At 42.7% G+C, this 20,000-nt stretch overlaps 1 protein-coding gene across 1 annotated transcript in view; it reads right to left on the bottom strand.

Annotated features, from left to right (window-relative positions):
• Positions 1 to 20,000, bottom strand: part of adamts17 (ADAM metallopeptidase with thrombospondin type 1 motif, 17) — a 213,355-nt gene that overhangs the window by 161,673 nt on the left and 31,682 nt on the right. Inside the window, exon 3 of the mRNA XM_039795147.1 lies at positions 9,532 to 9,703. Within this exon, the coding sequence (XP_039651081.1) occupies positions 9,532 to 9,703 (172 nt within the window). The remainder of the gene's footprint in view (positions 1 to 9,531; positions 9,704 to 20,000) is intronic.

The raw sequence follows: 20,000 nt of genomic DNA, 5'->3' as shown, positions 1-20,000 counted from the left end.
TAAGACCGGTTTACCAGAAACAGCTATTAAGTAGCTAGCGCTAAACACACCAGACTCCATTAAAAAAATAGTGCTTATAGCGTGAATAGAGCCAACATATTTTCACATGTAAATCGGTAACCTATGTGTTTATTTCACCAACACTAGAGTTGTGATGGTTGGAAAAGTGTAGAGAAGACCAAAAACGGCTTTTTATAGTTTTATTTTGTTTCTGTCGACTTTTAATGTAGTGTGTTTTAGAATGCTTAAATGACTGTTTATTTACATGGAATTTGGTGGGTTTAGCATGCTTAAATTACTGATTATTTACATGGAGTCTGGTGGGTTTTGTGTGTGTGTGGTGTGTTTGTGTGTATGTATGTGCGTGTGTGTGTGTTTGTGTGTGTATGTATGTGTGTATGTGTGTGTGTGTGTTTGTGTGTGTATGTATGTGTGTATGTGTGTGTGTGTATGTATGTATGTGTGTGTGTGTGTGTGTGTGTGTATGTATGTATGTGTGTGTGTGTTCGAGGAGTGAGATGTATATTTGACAGGATGTCATGTGTGTGTGTGTGTGTGTGTGTGTATGTGTGTGTGTGTGTGTGTGTATGAGAAAGAGTCTGTGTGTGTGTGTGTGTGTGTGTGTGTGTGAGAAAGAGTGTGTGTGTGTGTGTGTGTGTGTGTGTGTGTGTGTGTGTGTGTGTGTGTGTGTGTGTGTGTGTGTGTGTGTGTGTGTGTGAAGAAGGTATGAAGTAGCTAGCGCTAAACACACCAGACTCCATTCAAAAAATAGTACTTTTAGCATGTATACAGCCAACATACATTTTCACATGTAAATCAGTAAACTATGTGTTTATTTCAACCAAGATTAGAGTTGTGATGGTTGGAAAAGTGTAGAGAAGACCAATAACGACTTTTCATAGCTTTATTTGGTGTCTGTTGACTCTTACTGTAGTGTGTTTCACGATGCTTAAATGACTGTTGATTTACATGGAGTCTGGTGGGTTTAGGATGCTTAAATTACTGATTATTTAGATGGCGTCTGGTAGGTTTTGTGTGTGTGTGTATGTGTGTGTGTATGTGTGTGTTTGTGTGTATGTGTCTGTGTGTGTGTGTGTATTTGTGTGTGTGTGTGTGTGTGTATGTGTGTGTGTGTGTGTGAGTGTATGTATGTATGTGTGTGTTTGTGTGTGTTTTTTATGTGTGAGTGAGTGTGTGTGTGTGTGTGTGTGTGTGTGTGTGTGTGTGTGTGTTTGTGTGTATGTTTGTGTGTGTGTGTGTTTGTGTGTGTTTTTTTATGTGTGAGTGAGTGTGTGTGTGTGACTGTGTATGAGTGTGTGTGTGTGTGTGTGTGTGAGAGAGAATGTGTGTGTGTGCGTCCCTCCCTCTTTCACTCCCTCTCTCTCTCTCTCTCTCTCTCTTCCTCTTTCCCTCCCTCTCTATCCCTCCTTCCCTTCCTCCCTTCCTCTCTCCCTTCCTCCCTCCCTCCCTGCCTCCCTTCCTTCCTTCCTTCCTTCCTTCCTTCCTCTCTCCCTTCCTCCCTCCCTCCCTGCCTCCCTTCCTTCCTTCCTTCCTTCCTTCCTTCCTTCCTTTCTCCCTTCCTCCCTCCCTCTCTCCCTTCCTCCCTTCCAGAAGTCTCCATGATGGAATGTGACTGTGTCAGAACTTGTTGCTATGGTGATTTCCACAGTGCAGGGGTCGAGAGGGGGAGACAATGTCTTCCATGGGTCAAACACATCCATGTAATGATAATTAATCCTCTTAGGTTTCTTCTGTAATTCAAAAACCGTGGGTCCAAACGGCAAAATATTATGATCACCAGAAAGATAAAAGTCTGGCGAACGCATTGATGTGGTTTTTATGTTTGTGGTGTCAAATATATGGGACACAGAGCAGGTAACAGACAGGGAACCATCTGCATCCTTCAGATGATTTTTTTCAGTTTCTGTCGGCAGTTGGTATGTAGACAGCCAAAAGTTTACGTCCGATGGATTTCATAGTTACATGTCTACGACCGGCACAAAATTTCCTACATTTTGACCAACTATGGTGTATAAAGAATGAAAACTGTAGGGTAGACAGGAATTTGTTTGGAAAACTTTCAGAGAATCATAATGCAGCTTCACCCTCTAGCTGTCAACATTCTCTCCCCATACACACACAATGGAAAATCTCAGCCGGTCTGAAGAAGTACTGCAGCTTAATTTTTTTTAGAGTTTCTATCGGCAGTTGGTTTCAAAATAACAAAAAGTAAAGGTCCGGTGGATTCCATAGTCACATGTCTGCGACCGGGACAAGATTTCCTACATTTTGACCAACTATGATGTATGTAGGGCGAAAACTGTACGGGACAGAGCAATTTCTTTGGAAAACATTTCAGCGAATCGTACGTCAACTCCACTGTTTCTACCGGCAGTTGGAGTGTCTAGAGCAAAAAGTGTACGTCCGGTGGATTCCATAGTCACATGTCTGCAACCGCCACAAAATTTCCTACATTTTGACCAAGTATGATGTATGAAGAGTGAAAACTGTAGCAGGTAGACCAATTTGTTTGGAAAAATTTCCGAGAATCGTACTTCAGCTCCCCACTCTGACTCCCACTCTAACTCTCAACATTCCGGCCCCATACACACACATTGGAAAATCTGAAACGGTCTGAAAAGACGACAAAACGTAAACTGTGATTTCGTAGAGACCGTGCTCGATATGCGAATGCCCATTCAGCCCAATAAACACCAAAATCTTGTCTTCGGTTTAAACTTTACATTTTTTTTCTACATTAAAGTATGGCGATACAGCATTGTCCCAAACGGGGCTTGTTTTGAGCGATGTTAAGCGATTTCCCGACGATTTCCCATTCAAGTCTATGGGACAATTTTGCGCCGTTTTTTGCCGATTTCGTGAAAACCGTGCGGCAAATCTCTTAGAAAACACATAGCACACCATTCCCGAGCGATACCCACGTGATGATGTCATGTGTGTGCGCGTGTTGGCAATGCTTCGAGAGCCTTAGCGGGACAAAAAACGGGCGGAATAATAATAATATTAATAATAATAATAATAATAAGTATGAGAAACAATAGTCATTGTGCCGATTGCTGCTATTGCAGCACATCGGCACACTGAATTAAAGATGGCTTAATCGCAACTAAAGTCATTTATTTATGAAAATTAGGTCACATTGTTCATATTGAATTGACACCCAGCTGATGTCCAATCACAATGTGATGTGTGGATCTGAATGAACAGGTTTCTCCTGCCAACTAACTTCTCCTTTACCTTTCGGTTATTTCTGTCTCCAACTAGGCTCTGACCCCGAGAAATGTTTGTAAAACTAAAACAGATATCTAATGTTTGTAGAGCAAGCAGACTTTTAATTCAGGCTTCTGGCTGTGTGATTCTGGATGTGTGGTTATTTGGCTTCACTCATTGATTGCACTCCCAGAACAGCTCTCTGCTCACAGATATATTGGAATAACTATTACTCCAATTTGCAATTATTTAAACTTTTCCATGACTTCCAGAGCCAGTCATTAGATCTTTGCACTGGGATCCTGTGTTCAGGTGTGTTCAACGCTACAAAAACTGCCATAGTCCAAAAACACTGGAAAAAAAATGTAATTCCTCATTGTGAATTCCCCTTACTACAATGATCTATATTCATGGCAAAGAGAGACCAAGGGTTAGAAAAATATGCACATTATCAGTGTAAAAGAGCAAAGAGGGGTTTGCTCTGTGTTTGATAGCGCCAACAGCAAGGGGCTCAGCAGGTTCCAACAAGACCTTTGGCAAAAGGAGATACACATTAAATAAGGAAACATCTGCATTCCACACAGCCGCTCTTACAACACACTAGAGCTGAATGAACATCAAAGCATATCAGATCGCAGTAAATGCTGCTCTCAAACATCAGATTTATTAGCACTTCTTCCCTTAGATGTTCAACTGGCACATTTCAGCCGGGGGGAAGAAATGCGGGCAGTAGGTTATTCACACAGCTCACTGCGAGCACATCACTGCAGGGATTTGGAAGATGTTTCAGGGTCCCTGATGTGAGAGTAAAGCCCAATTCAGACCAAAGATTTGCCAACAGACAAGTTGAAACTTGCCGGGTGCAACGTTCTGAAACCTGCCAGGCTCACCAATGCGACGAGACGGTGTATCATCTCCCTAGCAACCTCCGTTCTAACTTCCTGACTTTTCAGGCTTTTTTGTAGCTGAAAATAATTTCAATCAAAAGAAACTTAATTTAAGGGTGAAATAGGTTTAATTGACATGGTGCATGATAGGTTGATTTGTTAGAGTCTTTGGCTATTAGACTCCATCGTAATGTTAAATTATAATTGGTATAGAGGCTGTTGATATACATAGCAATATCCCCCCAATGGAGTCACTGGTGGAGGTGGTGAATGGATAAAGGAAAAGCCTGTAGATCTGAATGGATGTAATGTGGAGTGGGACTTCTGATGGAGGAACCCTGGGCGGGGAATGATGAGAACTGGAGCTGAATGGGGAGAGAGGAGGGTCGCATCAAATTGGCCTGAAATGACAACCGACAGCAGCAGAGAGTAGAACAGATGTAAAGTTTAAATGCAACAACGCGAAAGTTCAAGATTGTGGCAAAATGTGGTTGGTTTAACTGAAAGAGTGAACGGCCAGTCAGCTGATGACCATGCAGCTGATTAAGTTGGGAGAGAGAGAGAAATGTGAAGCATAGAAGTCTTCCAGAATGAACTTGCGCTAAGCTTAATTTATAGTGTCTTAAATATGAATGAGGATAATGATAGTGAGTTAAAAAAAGAGCACTATTCATCACATTTATCATAACTAGAGCAGTCCACATTAAAAAAAAAGCCTGTTCAGAACAGCCCAGACAGCTATAGATTTAGTAAGATGTTTAGATATGAAAAATATTGAATTTTGTTACTATCCTAACTCATTGTACCCAGGATTAACTAACAGAAGGCCCCCAGAGCACTTTAAAAATATGCAACTCAACTGTATACTACCGACTTACTGTGTTCTTGTACTTTAGAGGAAAACAGTGTACTACTATATTTACCTGACAGAGAAATGTTACTGGTTACTTGGCAGATTTAAATTAGCTGCTGGCTACATGGTTGAACCTCATTTGCTCTTACCAGTGTATCACCGTATATACTTCCTCCACAGCAATCGGTCCCAAAACGTCCCAGTTATAGAGGAAATGCCCTAAACATATTCTTTGTAAATCTTTACAATCCAGAACCAAGGAGGGCTGCCTTGTTGCACGATCCAAAACCAGCCATTTTCAGTGTGTAGCTTGCTAGCTTGAAGGTTGTTGTTGTTGTTTCCCAAAGGGAACGCAGTTTGAAAACGGCAACACACACACACACACACACACACACACACCGATGTCTGGCAATTATCCTGGAAATGTTCTTCCGTTGATCTAGATAAGAGAAAGGGTGAAAAGTAGAGCAAGACGAAGCTTGACTGGGGCCACCACATCACTAATTCTTCTGAAAAAACACACCCAAGTCGCGGCTACTGCCGGTCAGGGACACCAGAGATATACACTTAGCTGAGGTATTCATTTCCAAATAGACGCATTCGTTGCTCGCTTTCAGAGAACAGCAGCAGAGACATGCTCGACTCAGTTCTAAGAGCCCTGAAGCCCAGCCCCTGCCGCTGCAGTTGTTTATAGAAAGTTTATTCATATTGGACGCATTGTGTCAAATTGCACCAACTTCAACACTGCAAACTTGCGTCCTCAGCAATACACCCACCAAGTGTGAAGTAGATCGGATGAACTGTTTTGGAGATACAGACCTGCCAACCTTGAAAAACGTTTTTGAGTAGCAACCTACTGATTTATTGTTGAAGTTCTAGTTCATGAACACGGCGGCACCCACGCAGAAAATTTTTGCTATTAACGCTGTCTTTGATGTCATTTTGGCTGGTTGGGCAACTATAGTGTATCGTTTAGTTCACATGCTTACCAATCACTTCACCTGGTCCTAGGACCTAGTCATTAGTCATAGCCCAGGTTACTTATGATCTCTATAATAACCTTACCCTCCATAATGTTCCTACAGTAGCCTACAGTCTTATAATAGTCTCCAAAATACTGTAATACTTTTATAGTATGTCCCAAAATATTAGGCCTATAGTAGCCTATTTCTATAAGATTACTATAATATTGTTCCAAAATTGGCCTACTATACGATTCCTATAATTCTTTTTCCTGATGGTTTGTACAGCCTAGGCTACAATGAAAAAGTCACGTTTAACAAACAAACACGAACAATATACAGGGTAAACCCAGGATCCTCAAACTTAAATTCAAGGCTTTTTAAGACCTTTTAAATACCATTTCAAATGAAATTCAATGCCAACTTCGTACCCATTCCCAAAGTATGAGGGGAAAATGTCAAATCTGTATACATTTTAAACCCTAGAAAATAATTATGTACAAGTAGGCTACTTGAATTAAATAAAACATTTTATTTAAATTATCAGTCATATTTAATACAATTTATCATAATATAATCCAATACCTTTACAACACTGTTTTTTCTACTTTTACTGCAATACATGATCTGAAGTCTTCCACCTCTGTAAATCACCAACAACAGTCATGCATGAATACCTGCAGCAGTTTTTCACACTGAAAACACACAGCTCAGTTCAGCATTTACTTGCAGCTCTGCTACAGTAGCAACGAACCTTTGACTTTACCTGCCGGTCACATCGTCTCTAAACAGTCCGCTCACAGCGAAGTCCTGCACGGATCAACAGATGTTAGAGTCCGGCGGCTGCTCGCTCTGTTTGTTATAGGACACACACCGAGCAGATTAATGCGCTCACAGAGCCAATCTTTGCAGATGTTACCGCTCGGTGTTTGGCTAGCTAATAAGCCATTAGCCTGTTAGCTAGGGTGACCAAACATCCTCTTTTGCCCGGACATGTCCACTTTTTACCTACTGTCCGGGGCGGGGGGGTTATAAATTCATAAACATGTCTGTTTTTGAAAATTACTAACGACCTTTTAACTGCTGCAGACAAAGGTCTTGTCTCCATTCTTGTTTTACTAGATCTTAGTGCTGCATTTGACACAATTGACCATTCAATCCTGTTACAGAGATTGGAACACTTGGTTGGCATTAAAGGAATTGCTCTGAGTTGGTTTAGGTCCTATTTCTCTGATCGATCTCAATTTGTGAATGTTAATGATAAATCCTCCAAGTACGCTAAAGTTAGCCATGGGGTTCCTCAAGGCTCAGTGCTTGGACCAATTCTATTCTCCTTATATATGCTTCCTCTAGGCAATATTATTAGAAAACACTCAATTAACTTTCACTGTTATGCGGATGACACCCAATTATACTTGTCAATCAAACCAGACGAAACCAGTCAGCTAGCAAAATTTCAAGAGTGCATTAAGGATATAAAATCCTGGATGACCTATAATTTTCTGATGTTAAACCCTAACAAAACTGAAGTTATTGTGCTGGGCCCTAAACACCTCCGAACTTCATTATCTAGAGATATAGCTACTCTGGATGGTGTTGCCCTGGCCTCCAGCACCACTGTTAGAAATTTAGGAGTTATCTTTGATCAGGATATATCCTTTAATGCCAATCTAAAACAAACCTCAAGAACAGCCTTTTTTTCATCTTCGTAACATTGCCAAAATTAGGAATATCCTGTCTCAAAACGACGCTGAAAAACTAGTCCATGCATTTGTTACTTCCAGGCTGGACTATTGTAATTCCCTACTGTCAGGTTGCTCAAATAAGTCTCTTAAGACTCTCCAGCTGATCCAGAATGCTGCAGCGTTGTTCTCACAAGAACTAAGAAAAGAGATCATATTTCTCCTGTATTAGCTTCTCTGCATTGGCTTCCTGTTGAATCCAGGATTGAGTTTAAAGTCCTTCTCTTGACCTACAAAGCTCTAAATGGTCTAGCACCATCATATCTAGAAGAGCTCCTAATACCCTATTGTCCCACTAGAACACTGCGCTCCCAGAATGCAGAGTTACTGGTGGTACCTAGAGTCTCTAAAAGTAGAATGGGAGCTAGAGCCTTCAGTTATCAGGCTCCTCTCCTATGGAACCAGCTCCCGATCTGGGTTCGGGGGGCAGAAACTGTCACCTCATTCAAGAATGAACTTAAAACTCTCCTATTTGATAAAGCTTATAGTTAGGGAGTGAGGAGTTGCAGTGTTCACCTAACTGGCCCAACTGCTTCTCTTCATAATTGTTAGATTAATAATACATAACAAAGTAGAGGGAGGCAGGCCAGCCAAGCCAGATCCGGCAGGGGGAGAGTTCTAAGCCCGAAAAAGCTACCTCTCCTTATGACCTGTCTCTCTTAGTTACCTGTTATAGTTACGCTGTTATAGTCCTAGACTGCCGGGGGACTTCCTTCCTTTGACACACTGAGCTGCTCTCTCCTCTCCCTTTCTATTACTGTTTCTATTACTGTTACTATTACTATTACTATTTGTGTGCAGCCCGTCCCAGAAATGCTTGTTACTAATCCTAGCTTCTGGGGAGTTTACTCCCCGGAGTCCTTATGCTTTTTTTTCCCCCAGCGTATTTCCTTGGAGAACGTTGGCACCAAGACCCTGGTTGCAGCTGTCGCCGTGGTCCTGCTGCACTCCCTGCTGAGCTCAGCGATGCCCTGCAATGTCATGCTGCGTCCTGCTGAACCCTGCAGCTTCCCGCTACATCCAGTCACTGTTCCATTATTAATGTGACTACTATCGCCACTGTTCATCACACCCCCAACCGGCTCGTCTGTCCGAGGTTTCTTCCCAAGAGGGAGTTTTTCCTCGCCACTGTCGCACTGCTTGCTCTTGAGGGAATTACTGGAATTGTTGGAATTGTTGGGGCTTTGTAAATTATAGAGTGTGGTCTAGACCTACTCTATCTGTAAAGTGTCTCGAGATAACTTATGTTATGATTTGATACTATAAATAAAATTGAATTGAATTGAATTGAATTGTTTTTCATGGGACCATTAAGCGTGTACTTAAATTGACTGGCGCTCTGCACACAATACTACGGTACTTTGTTATGAAACGTAATTCCCAAGAGGCTGCCTTGTGGGCAGCTCTGCGACGCGCACAGACACAGGGACCAGAGTGGACAGCAGAGCAGCATTGCACACAAAATGCCAAAGCGTTTCCTGCTAAAGATTTCCCACCATGGTCAGAAAACACACTTTGTTTCTCTCACTATGACTCTAGAGTCGTACTCGCTCGCTGTCACTCTCATGCAAAACAAATGTCCCACGTACCGTCCCGGTCAGGACCGGACAAGTGGGAGGCGGAGTGCACTGTGTGCAAAGCTGGCACATATGTTTCAGTGTCTTTATTATTTATCTTATTACACTGAAAAGGTATTAAGAGATATTTAGTTGAAGCTGGATTTTCTAACACTGTTTTAGCCATAGGTTTTAGCCTACTACCATAAAGACGTCTCTTTTGTAACCGTATCAGCAAACCTGTCAGTCACTGTGACAATAATCCCATATCCTGAGCCATCCAGTCTCTGAGTCACTCACCTTGTACAGTCCCACAGTAGTTCGGCTGGTCAACATCTGGAGCAGAGCTGGTCTTGGCACAGCGTCTGTTTCGCAGCAGCCGGTGTTTTAGTCCGGAGAACGACTGGGAGGGGCCACTTTCACCCACCGGCTGAATGAATAGGCTGACCTCCCCGAGCTGGATGAGCCCAGTCTGTTCATATAAACAGAAACATGCACAAGATTAAAGTGTGATCATTCCCAAAAGAATTTTAGTAGCTAGGTGTATGGTAGTATAATAGTGTTTAAATATAATGTAACCAGCAGTTACTAGGGATGTAACAATGCATTGAAGAATCACTTAAAAATTTATATTAATGTGTAAAGATTAAAACTGGTTGAGATAAAAAATGAAATCGCGTTGCAATTTGAAAAACGGCCTAGGGAGGACTTCCGGGTATGGCAGCAAAGCGAGCAGCAGCATAATCGGTGAGCTCCCAGAAAGGCCCAACATTTCCCCCATTTTAGAACACTTTATGCAGACATTAAATCAAGAATCTTATGGGGAAATACAATATAATGAAAGCTAAGACCACAGTAAGTCAAAATAGCAAGAAAAAAAACGAAAATGGCGACGGGAGAAGCTGATGAAGCTGTCAGCACGGGTGAACAGCACGCAGGCATGGACGCCCTTCAAGCTAGCATAACTGCCATCCATGCCGAAATAAAGGTAGGACAAACGGACATGAAGAAGGAACTAAACACCCTGTGCGAAACAATTAAACGAGACATGAAGGAAGAGATTGTGTCCTTTAAAGATGAAGTGAACCAAAAGCTGAATGAGATCGGGGTGGACCTGAAAAATACAAAGGCCAGGACGGAAGAAGTGGAGAAAAGAGTGGCGGAGGTCGAAGAGTGGAATGGAACGCTAAGGACGTGCTTCTCCAAACTTTGCAAGAACTAGAACGCGTTCAGAATAACTTAACAGATTTGGAAGCACATTCTCGCAGAAACAATCTCAGCATAATTGGAATCCCCGAGGGGAAGGAGGGGAACAACGCATGTGAATTTCTGGAGAATTTTATCAAGTCCGAACTATCACTCTCGGACATTGATCTAAAAATACAACGCTGCCCCCGATCACTTGGACCGAGACCCCCACCGCAAGCTCCCCCGAGATCCATGATCGCAGCCTTCCTCGCCTACAGAACTAAAGAACTGGTACTGAATACCGCATGGAGAAAGAAATCTGTAAATCTCAATGGGAAAATAGTTTACTTCGACCACGACTACCCTGCTGAAATTATGAAGAAAAGAAAAGAATACGCCCTGCTGAGGAAGGTGCTAAAACAAAAAGGGACTCCGGTTCCAGACTCCGGCACCCACATAACTCTGAGTCTTCTATGAACAATATACAACGCAAAGGAGGCAACGGAGGACCTGATGAAGAGGGGTGTTCTGACGACCGAAACCGATGAGGAAACGTCACCGGCCGACATACAACAGGAGATGGAAACTGTAACGTTACTAAACCCGCTAATTGTGAGTTCTGATAGGACTCGTATGAGGATGTCAGTGTGCACCAGGAGGGGCTCTTCACCTGGAGACCTAGTGTATAAATTGCACATAGCCCTATTGAGATAGATCAGTGGTGGGAACTATAGTTTAGCAGCATTATTCAACACACTTACGGCTGTTGGATAAAAACTGTTTGGTAGTCTGTTTGTTCTCGATTTCATTGACCTGTATCTCCTGCCTGACGGCAGTAGTTCAAACAGTGTGTGACCGGGGTGTGATGAGTCCTGTAGGATGGTTTTGGCCTTTTTGAGGCAGCGGCAGCTGTGAAGCTCTTCCAGGGAGGGGAGAGGGCAGCCAATGATTTTCTGTGCTGCCTTTATGACCCCCTGGAGCTTTTTCCTCTGTGCCACAGTGCAGCTTGAAAACCACACACAGAGACAGTATGACATGATGCTCTCAATTGAGCAGCGATAGGACACCAGCAGTTTTTGAGGGATGTTGTTCCTCCTGAGAACTCTCAGAAAGTAGAGTCTCTGCTGGGCCTTCTTCACTAGCTCAGTGGTGCGGGCGCCCAGGTCAGGTCCTCCATGATGTTGACTCCCAGGAAGCGGAAGTCAAAAACCCTCTCTACACAGGTCCCGCCTATGAGCAGCGGCTGGATATCAGTTTTCTTCCTCCTGAAGTCCACGATTAGCTCCTTTGTCTTTGAAGTGTTGAGGAGCAAGTTGTTTACTCTGCACCACCCTGCCAATCGCTCCACCTCGTCTCTGTAGTTGGACTCATCCCCCCTCGAGATGAGCCCCACTACCGTGGTGTCATCAGTGAATTTGACAAAGGTGTTGCCGTGGTGAGCAGGGGTGCAGTCGTGGGTGTAGAAGGTATCTCAAATAATGTAACATTCCACCTCTCAAAACAGATAACAGATACGGAGGGACGATATATCTTAGTGAAGGGACACATCGAGCATAAACCAGAGACAATATTAAACGTTTATAGACCTCCAGGTAACGATAAAATACTTATCAAAAAAATATTTGATATAATTGCTGAAGAGACTTCAGGAATCCTCATTTGCGGTGCTGACTGGAATATACAATTACAACCCTCTCTCGATTCTACAATCCTAACAAGGACAGTAAATCCAGAGACCAGTATGGTCAGAAAACTTCTTCTTGAAGCAGGTATGATGGATATCTGGAGGGTAGTGCTAATTTTGTCACCTATTTTATAATTTAGTCTTAGTCTTAGTCTTGTGCCAAAAATTTTTGTTAGTCAAGTTTTAGTCGACTAAAAGTCTCGCCTATTTAGTCTAGTTTTAGTCAAAAGAGAACTCAAGGTATCTTTGTCAAGTTTTAGTCGACTAAAAGTCTCGCCATTTTAGTCAAGTTTTAGTCAAAACATTTTAGTCTTTTTTTAAATAAATTATTTCTGATAACCATTTCAGTCAAATAGTTATAAAAATAAATAAATTATATAAAGTTATATAAATATTGAGCCTCTTCCTTATTTCACCAGTAAATTCCTGTTAAACGACAAAAACAACCACTGCAGGTGGAAAAGGATATTTTACAATAAAATAAATGCAGTGCTCACGAAACTGGCGAGGCGTATTTCAAGTGAACGCAACATATGTGTTGTTTTTCAGACAATGGCAGCTGCAGACTGTCGTACGTCTCGTGTTGGAATCCTACACAGTGAAATAGAGACAAACTTTTACACCATTTAGCTGTCAGCATTAAACTGCTAGCTAACGGTATGCTAACGTTACCTGCTGCCAAGTGTAGTGTTAACTGGCGTCCCGTGCAGCGATGTTTCGGTTGATTATAACGTCCGTTTAGGAGCATCAGAGAGAAGCGCAGGCTATTCGGTCCGGTAGATAACGGTCGTTAAGGCACCTGTCGGTGCCGTAGCACCGGGTCTCGGTAGCTGAATATTCTATCGCATGATGAAAAAGTAGAGGCAATTGTAGACGAAAATGAAGAGAGATTTTATCTTAGTTTTTATTTTTACTTTTAGTAAAAGTTAAAGGGGTGATAGAATGATTATATATGGTATTTCACACTGTTCCTTATGGTCTCCTAATGGGGTATGTAACATTGGTTGGGCTGAAAATGGCCTGGTTGATATTTTATTGGCCCTTATGCATCCCTGTGTTTTGGCCCTATTTGTAACAAGAGCTTTTCTTCCAAATATGGTATGGTCATGAATATTTAGATGAGCTGCGCGCTGATTGGTTGAGCGAATCCCCAATACACATACATTAGAGAAGCGACAGAATCTCATATTCCAGACACTGCAATGTTTCATTACCAAATTCACTTCTGAGACTTTTTTAAGCGAGAAATCAACTATATAAAGCTGAAATATGGGCCGTTTTACAAAATTTGATGGCTAATTGCAAATTTGGTAAGACGTGTCGGACTTTAGGAGCTCCACACAGTCTGACGAGAAAGCGGCAGCCTGCTGGGCTCCATACTCAGGGCAAAGTCACCCTTTGTGGATACTGCACTACGGGGCTCCGCGGCCAGCTGCCGGCATAACTATAATATATTTACGGTTTGAATTTCGTCACGCCACTTTGATTTTAAGGCATTTTTATGAACGTGAGGCGTCTTTGTAGGACGAGCAGCTGCTTGCTATATGTCCCATTCATCACAATGGGGAAATATCGCAGCTTGCTCACTTTCGCATAACTAAAGTATATTTACAGTTTTAATTTCGTCACGGCATGAATATTACAGGTTCCTCAAGGTCTTACAAAGCTTAGCTAACACTTGTCCGATTTCGGCTATCAATTGAATGTATTTTTGTGAATGTCAGAGTTAGGAGGAGGCTAGCTAGCTTTCATTGATGGACTCCATCTCACCGCGGCTCTATCAATGAGACTCGCGGACAAGAGGCTTTATTTCCCCGATTGTTTGTTTAAATAACTCAACACACATACCCATTATAAGATTTACTGGAACCTGCGGGCTGCGGTAAAAGATTGCGGGCGTAACAAGCTCGCTGACACTGCGGTCAGGGTGGCGATGTAGCAACCCAGGCAGCACCAACACCGGCACTAAACTCCGACACACAGTCGGAGAAAATTTGCAATTAGCCATCCTTTTTCGTAAAGCGGCCCATATTTGAGCTTTATATGGTTGATTTCTCGCATAAAAAAGTTTCAGAAGTGAATTTTGTAATGGAATAGCAGAGATCTGCGTGACCTAGCTAGATTCAGAAGACTACCTGATCTCAGGTCAGTTGTGTAGCCTATGTAAATATTGGGGCGTGACTGTTCTCTTAAGGTTCCGGATTTTGAGATGCTTGCGTAAGCAACTCAGCTTTGTTGGGATTCGCCCGTTGTCAGCGGCAGTTTCAAAATATGAGATTTTCATAGTAAAGGGGTGTCAGTGGGACTTTGAGCTTCTATGTATGTCCTATTTACCCACCGAACTGTCGTTATTCAACTATGACAGGGTAAAATCGGTTTTGCATTCTATCACCCCTTTAACTTTTAGTCTCGTCTTTTTTGGTCAACAATAATGTATGTTAATTTTGTCTTAGTCAGCGTTTTTGGACATTGGCGCAGTCTCGTCATCGTCTCTTCTTAGTCATGGAAAAAAAGGTTGTTGACGAACATATTTAGTCTCGTCTCGTCTGACGAAATTAACACTACTGGAGGGAAATCCACCCAGCGGAGAGACAGTTTACAGTTTACCTTTTTCTCCCATCCACACAGGGTACATTCGAGAATAGACTACTTTTTCATACTTAACTCTGACAGACATAGAATAATTAAATGTGAAATAGGGGTTAAAGACATATCAGACCATGCAGGTGTATATTTGTCCCTACATCTGGACACTGAAGTTAAGAATACAACATGGAGGCTTAACACCAGCTTATTAAATGACCCCTCATTTAAAAAATATATAGAAAAGGAATTTAATGATTATCTAGACCACAATGACAATGACATGGTATCGCTAAGTAGCCTAATGTATGGGATGCAGCCAAAGCACTACTCAGGGGAAAAGTTATGCGGTCTCAATCAAAAAAAGGAGAAACAGAAACGACTAAAGGACTTATTACATAAACTTAAAAACCAAGAGCTCAAACATATGGAATTTGATGACCCCCAATTATTAGCTCAGATAAAATTGACTAAACAGGACTTGAACAAAAGAGGAGATGAAAGCTAAATTTACAAAACAGTATTATATAACGGACCAAGAGCTAAAAAATTATTAGCTTGGGGGATAAGACAACAAGATGAAAGAGCCATACACAAAATTAATGATGCAGTCTGGCAAAATGTGTCATACATTCTCGCTCAGAATTTAAGACCTGCCTTCACGCAGATGATGTACTAATCACCCTTTCCAAACCCAACCTGAGTCTGCCTTAAATACTCTCCTGCTTGACAACCTTTGGGTGGTACTCCTATTATAAATTAAATATACACAAGATGCAGATTATCTCATACAACTACACACCTGCAATACAAATTCATAATCTTGGTAATTTTCACTGGGAAAATGACACTATGAAAAGGTAAATATGTAACTTTTCTGCATTAAAATGTCTAAAAACGACCATACCTATGTTATATATATTTTTTGAGTTTTGTAGTTACACCATCCCAAATGTTTCCATCAAATGGCAAACCCTGAGAAATCGGTTATTTGTTTTCAGACACATCACGTTTCATTTAGTCGGCCGTCAGTGGCATCATCTAACCTTTCACCATCTAGGTAGTTACTCGTAACTTCTGTCAAAACACGGGCACCCAGATGCTATGGTTGAGAGATTAGAAATTGTAAATCATACAGTACAGGCCAAAAGTTTGGACACACCTTCTCATTCAATGCGTTTCCTTTATTTTCATGACCATTTACATTGTAGATTCTCACTGAAGGCATCAAAACTATGAATGAACACATGTGGAATTATGTACTTAACAAAAAAGTGTGAAATAACTCATTCCTCAAAATAGCCACCCTTTGCTTTTTTGATAGTGCTGCAAACCCCTGGTGTGCTCTCAATGAGCTTCATGAGGTCACCTGAAATGGACTCTTTTGGTATGTACTTCCTGCTGTCTGCATTTGGGCCATCCATTCCCTGCAACTTGTGACAGAATGAACCGACCTCAAATGGACCCAGTGGTGTTCGAGCCTCTCGGGTGAATTCATGATTGACTTTTTTCGCGGTCTGAATGAGGAGGACCCTGCCCTGGCTAGGCGCATCATGGAGGCTCGCTGGCAGGCTACTGAAAGAGAGTTTGGCTTCCCTGTCTCCAGGCCTGTTTGCCCTCCAGGGCCTCAGCTTACCAGCCCTCCTGTCTCCAAGCCGGTCAGTCTTCGAGAGCTTAATGGCTCACCCACCAGCCTGCCTGTTTCTCGGCTTACTAGCTTCATAGCTACAGGTTCCCTGCTCCTGACCCAGCCTTGCCTCCTTCCCCAGAACTTTTTTCTGTATGCTCTACTACTACCTGTCTAGCGGGCACCCCCAACAGCAAGCAGTCTTTTGAGGGGACCCGCCTGGCTTTATTCTCTGGGAATCGTGGAGGCCGTAGACGGAGTAAGCGAAAACATGTCTCCCAGCGCCATTCCCTGCATCAACCTCTCGTCGGACCTGAGCTGACCAACGGACCTGAGCCTGAGCTGACCAGTATTCCAGACTTTGCCGGTCTCAGGCGTCCCAGAGACTTTGTCGGTGGTCCGGCTGACTCCTGCCCCCCGTGTTTTGTCGGTGGCCCGGCCGACCCCTGCCCCCTGTGTTTTGTCGGTGGCCCGGCCGACTCCTGTCCCCCGTGTTTTGTCGGTGGTCCGACAAACTCCTGATCCTGTTTCCTTGTTGACTGACCTGCCAATTCCTGTTACCTTGTTGGCAGACTCCAGCCCAGCTGACTCGTCGCCTGTCTACAGCGCAGCTTACTCGTTGCCTGTCTCCAGCCCAGCTGACCCGTCGCCTGCCCGGCCCTCAGAAGGGTCTCACCTTCGCCGCTGGCCGTCCAAGGGGTCTTGCCTTCGCCGCCGGCCACCAGAGGGATTTCGCCTTCGCCACCAGCCGCCAGAGAGATTTTGCTTCGCCGCCGGCCGTCAGAGGAGTTTCACCTTTGTTGCTGGCTTCCTGAGAGTCTTCGACGACCTGCTTGGCCTCCAGAGGGGTTTCGCCTTCGCCGGCGGCCACGAGAGGGGTCTCGCCTTCGCTGCCGGCCTCCAGAGGGATTTCGACGACGGCCGCCAGAGGGGTTTCACCTTCATCGCTGGCCTCCTGAGAGTCTTCAATGACCTGCTTGGCCTCCAGAGGGATTTCGCTTTCACCGACGGCCACCAGAGGGATTTCGCCTTCGTCGACGGCCGCCTGAGAGTCTTCAACATCCTACCTGGTCTCCAGAGGGTCTTCACCTTCACCGTCCTGCTCGGCCATCTGAGGGACTCTGCCTTCGCCGTACTGCCTGAGGATCCAAGACGGCCTGTTCGGCCGCCGGTGGGGATCAGTCTTCGCTGCTGTCCACTGCATTTCTGTCCCGCTGTCCCCAGTTCCCTAGCCCAGTTTGACTTTTTTGTTCCTCCGTTCGTTCAACACGCTCATAAAGTTATTAGTAGTATGATTGTTTTGACCATGGTTGCAGCACTGCGCTAAACCACGAATAAGTTCACTAGTAACGTTAATGTTAGCTGTATGGATAGACAATTAATCTAATACTAATTTAGCCAGCTAGTACACTCCGGGCTGCCTGCCTCACTCCCCCGACACAAAGAGACTTCATTCGGGATGATAGCTGACAACACAGCCGGGACGTGTAGCAATAGCTAGTTACCGTTGCCCCAGCCGGTGCTGGGTGCTTACGACGCTAACAGCAGTTTAATGAAGCATCGGGAAACAGAGAATATCAGACCCAGGCACACTAGTCACAACATCCGCCATCCATAATGTTAGCTAGCTACGTCTCTGTTAGCGCTACCGGTGTTTGTACTGAAAATCTCATCTCAAGTTAAAATTAGGAAATCAAATGAATTCATTGAGATGGTTGGCATATGATAAAGCCCTACTAGGGACAAGTGTTGAGAATTAGCTTTGGCTAAAAACACTATGATACATACATCAGATGACTGTTGAAGTTTATCTATGTTTTTTTGTATCCGTCCCTATCTAAATAAACCTTTTTAAAAAAAGAAATTTCGAAAAATTCAAACCAGCCCAGATGGATGGATGATAACAATGGTTATTTATAGGTATTACAGCATACGGTCTCATTTCTGACAAAGGGGGGATTAGATGGCTTCAAAAAACTTTTATATTTACACACACACACACACACACACACACACACACATACATACACATATATACACACACACATACATATTAGGGGTGGTACGGTTCATGAAAAAACACCCGAACCGCTCGGTTCGCTAGTCTCGGTTCGGAGCGTGTGTGTACCGCACGGTTCGTCAGTACACTGTTAATGTGCACTAACCTCTTACTGCCATAGTGCCCACTTTATACACCTATGTTAAAACAGTTACTGGAAATGACGAGCGGGATGGGCGTGACAAACGCAACCCATGGCAGCTGATTGGACGATTGCGTCACATGGGTCTGGCTTGGTCTGGCTGGTCCCAAATTTCAAAACAGACTGTCATGGCGGCTCGTTCAGAATACGATCTCATATTGTACTAAAATAGTTCACCGAAATGTGTTTCTGAAAACATTTTGAGCGAGAAATAGGCCATGCAGTTGCTGAATCTGTCTTCATTTCAGATCGACAAAGGTCAGTTTAAAAGATTTTCATCAGATTTTGAGACACCGGACGACCCGCTCCTCAAGTGGAGTGGGGTGCCGCTGCAGGTCACGTCACGTCACCTGCAGAAATGTCAAGTGGGGAGAGAGGCTGCCCAGAGCTGGAGGATGCCCAGCTCGGAGTTGTATAGTCTGGTGTGTGGGAACATTTTGGATTTCACGTTACCTATGATGAAATAAAACAATATAGAACTGCCACTGTGTGCACGCTTTTGTGCAACATGCATTCAATATGCTAATTTTAGCTATATGCTGAAGTATATTCTGGAGTGTTAAAGAAAAATAAGAACCGTACTGAACGGAAACAGTGACCCTAAAACCGGATGCTAACCGAACCGGTGGGTTTTGTGAACCGTACCACCCTAATATATATATATATGAAATTTTTTGTGTGTGTGTTGTGTGTTTTTTTTTTGTCTCTATATATATATATATATATATGTATATTATATATATATATATATATATATATTAACATCACATATATACACACTACACACACATTTATCATACACATATATTATCATCAATATATACACACATCATTGTTGGCATATACATTCACACACACACACAACACATATACACATTATATATACTATATATATATCATATATATATACTACACACACATATATATATGGCGGGTCTATATGTGTGTATATAGTCCCTATGTGTGTGTATACACACCTGCTCTCTCTCTCTCTCTATATATATATACTCTCTCTCACTCACTCTGTGTGTATATATGGGTGTGTGTGTGTATATATATACCCCTTTATATATGGGCTACTCCTTCTCTCTTATATATATATATATATATGTGTGTGTATATATATATAGTGAATGTATATATATATGTGTGTGTGTATACATATATATATTATTTATATGTGTGTGTGTATATATATATATATATGTATATATATATATATCATATATATATATATATATATATATATATGTGTGTGTGTGTGTGTGTGTGTATATATATAGCTATATATATATATATATGTGTATGTATGTGAGAGAGAGTATGTGTATATACAGGAGAGATGTGTGTGTATATATGTGTAGGTATATGTATAGTGTGTATGTGTATATATGTATGTGTATGTGTGGTGGTGTGGTGTGTGTGGTGGTGGTGGTGGTAGGCAGTGTGGCAGTGGTATGCAGTGGCAGTGGTGGAATGGCAATAG

The sequence above is a fragment of the Perca fluviatilis genome, chromosome 3 (assembly GCF_010015445.1).
Source record: "Perca fluviatilis chromosome 3, GENO_Pfluv_1.0, whole genome shotgun sequence".
In the NCBI taxonomy this organism is placed as follows: domain Eukaryota; kingdom Metazoa; phylum Chordata; class Actinopteri; order Perciformes; family Percidae; genus Perca; species Perca fluviatilis.
Note: the sequence above shows the minus strand (reverse complement) of the source record. Positions and strands in the feature narration are given on the sequence as shown.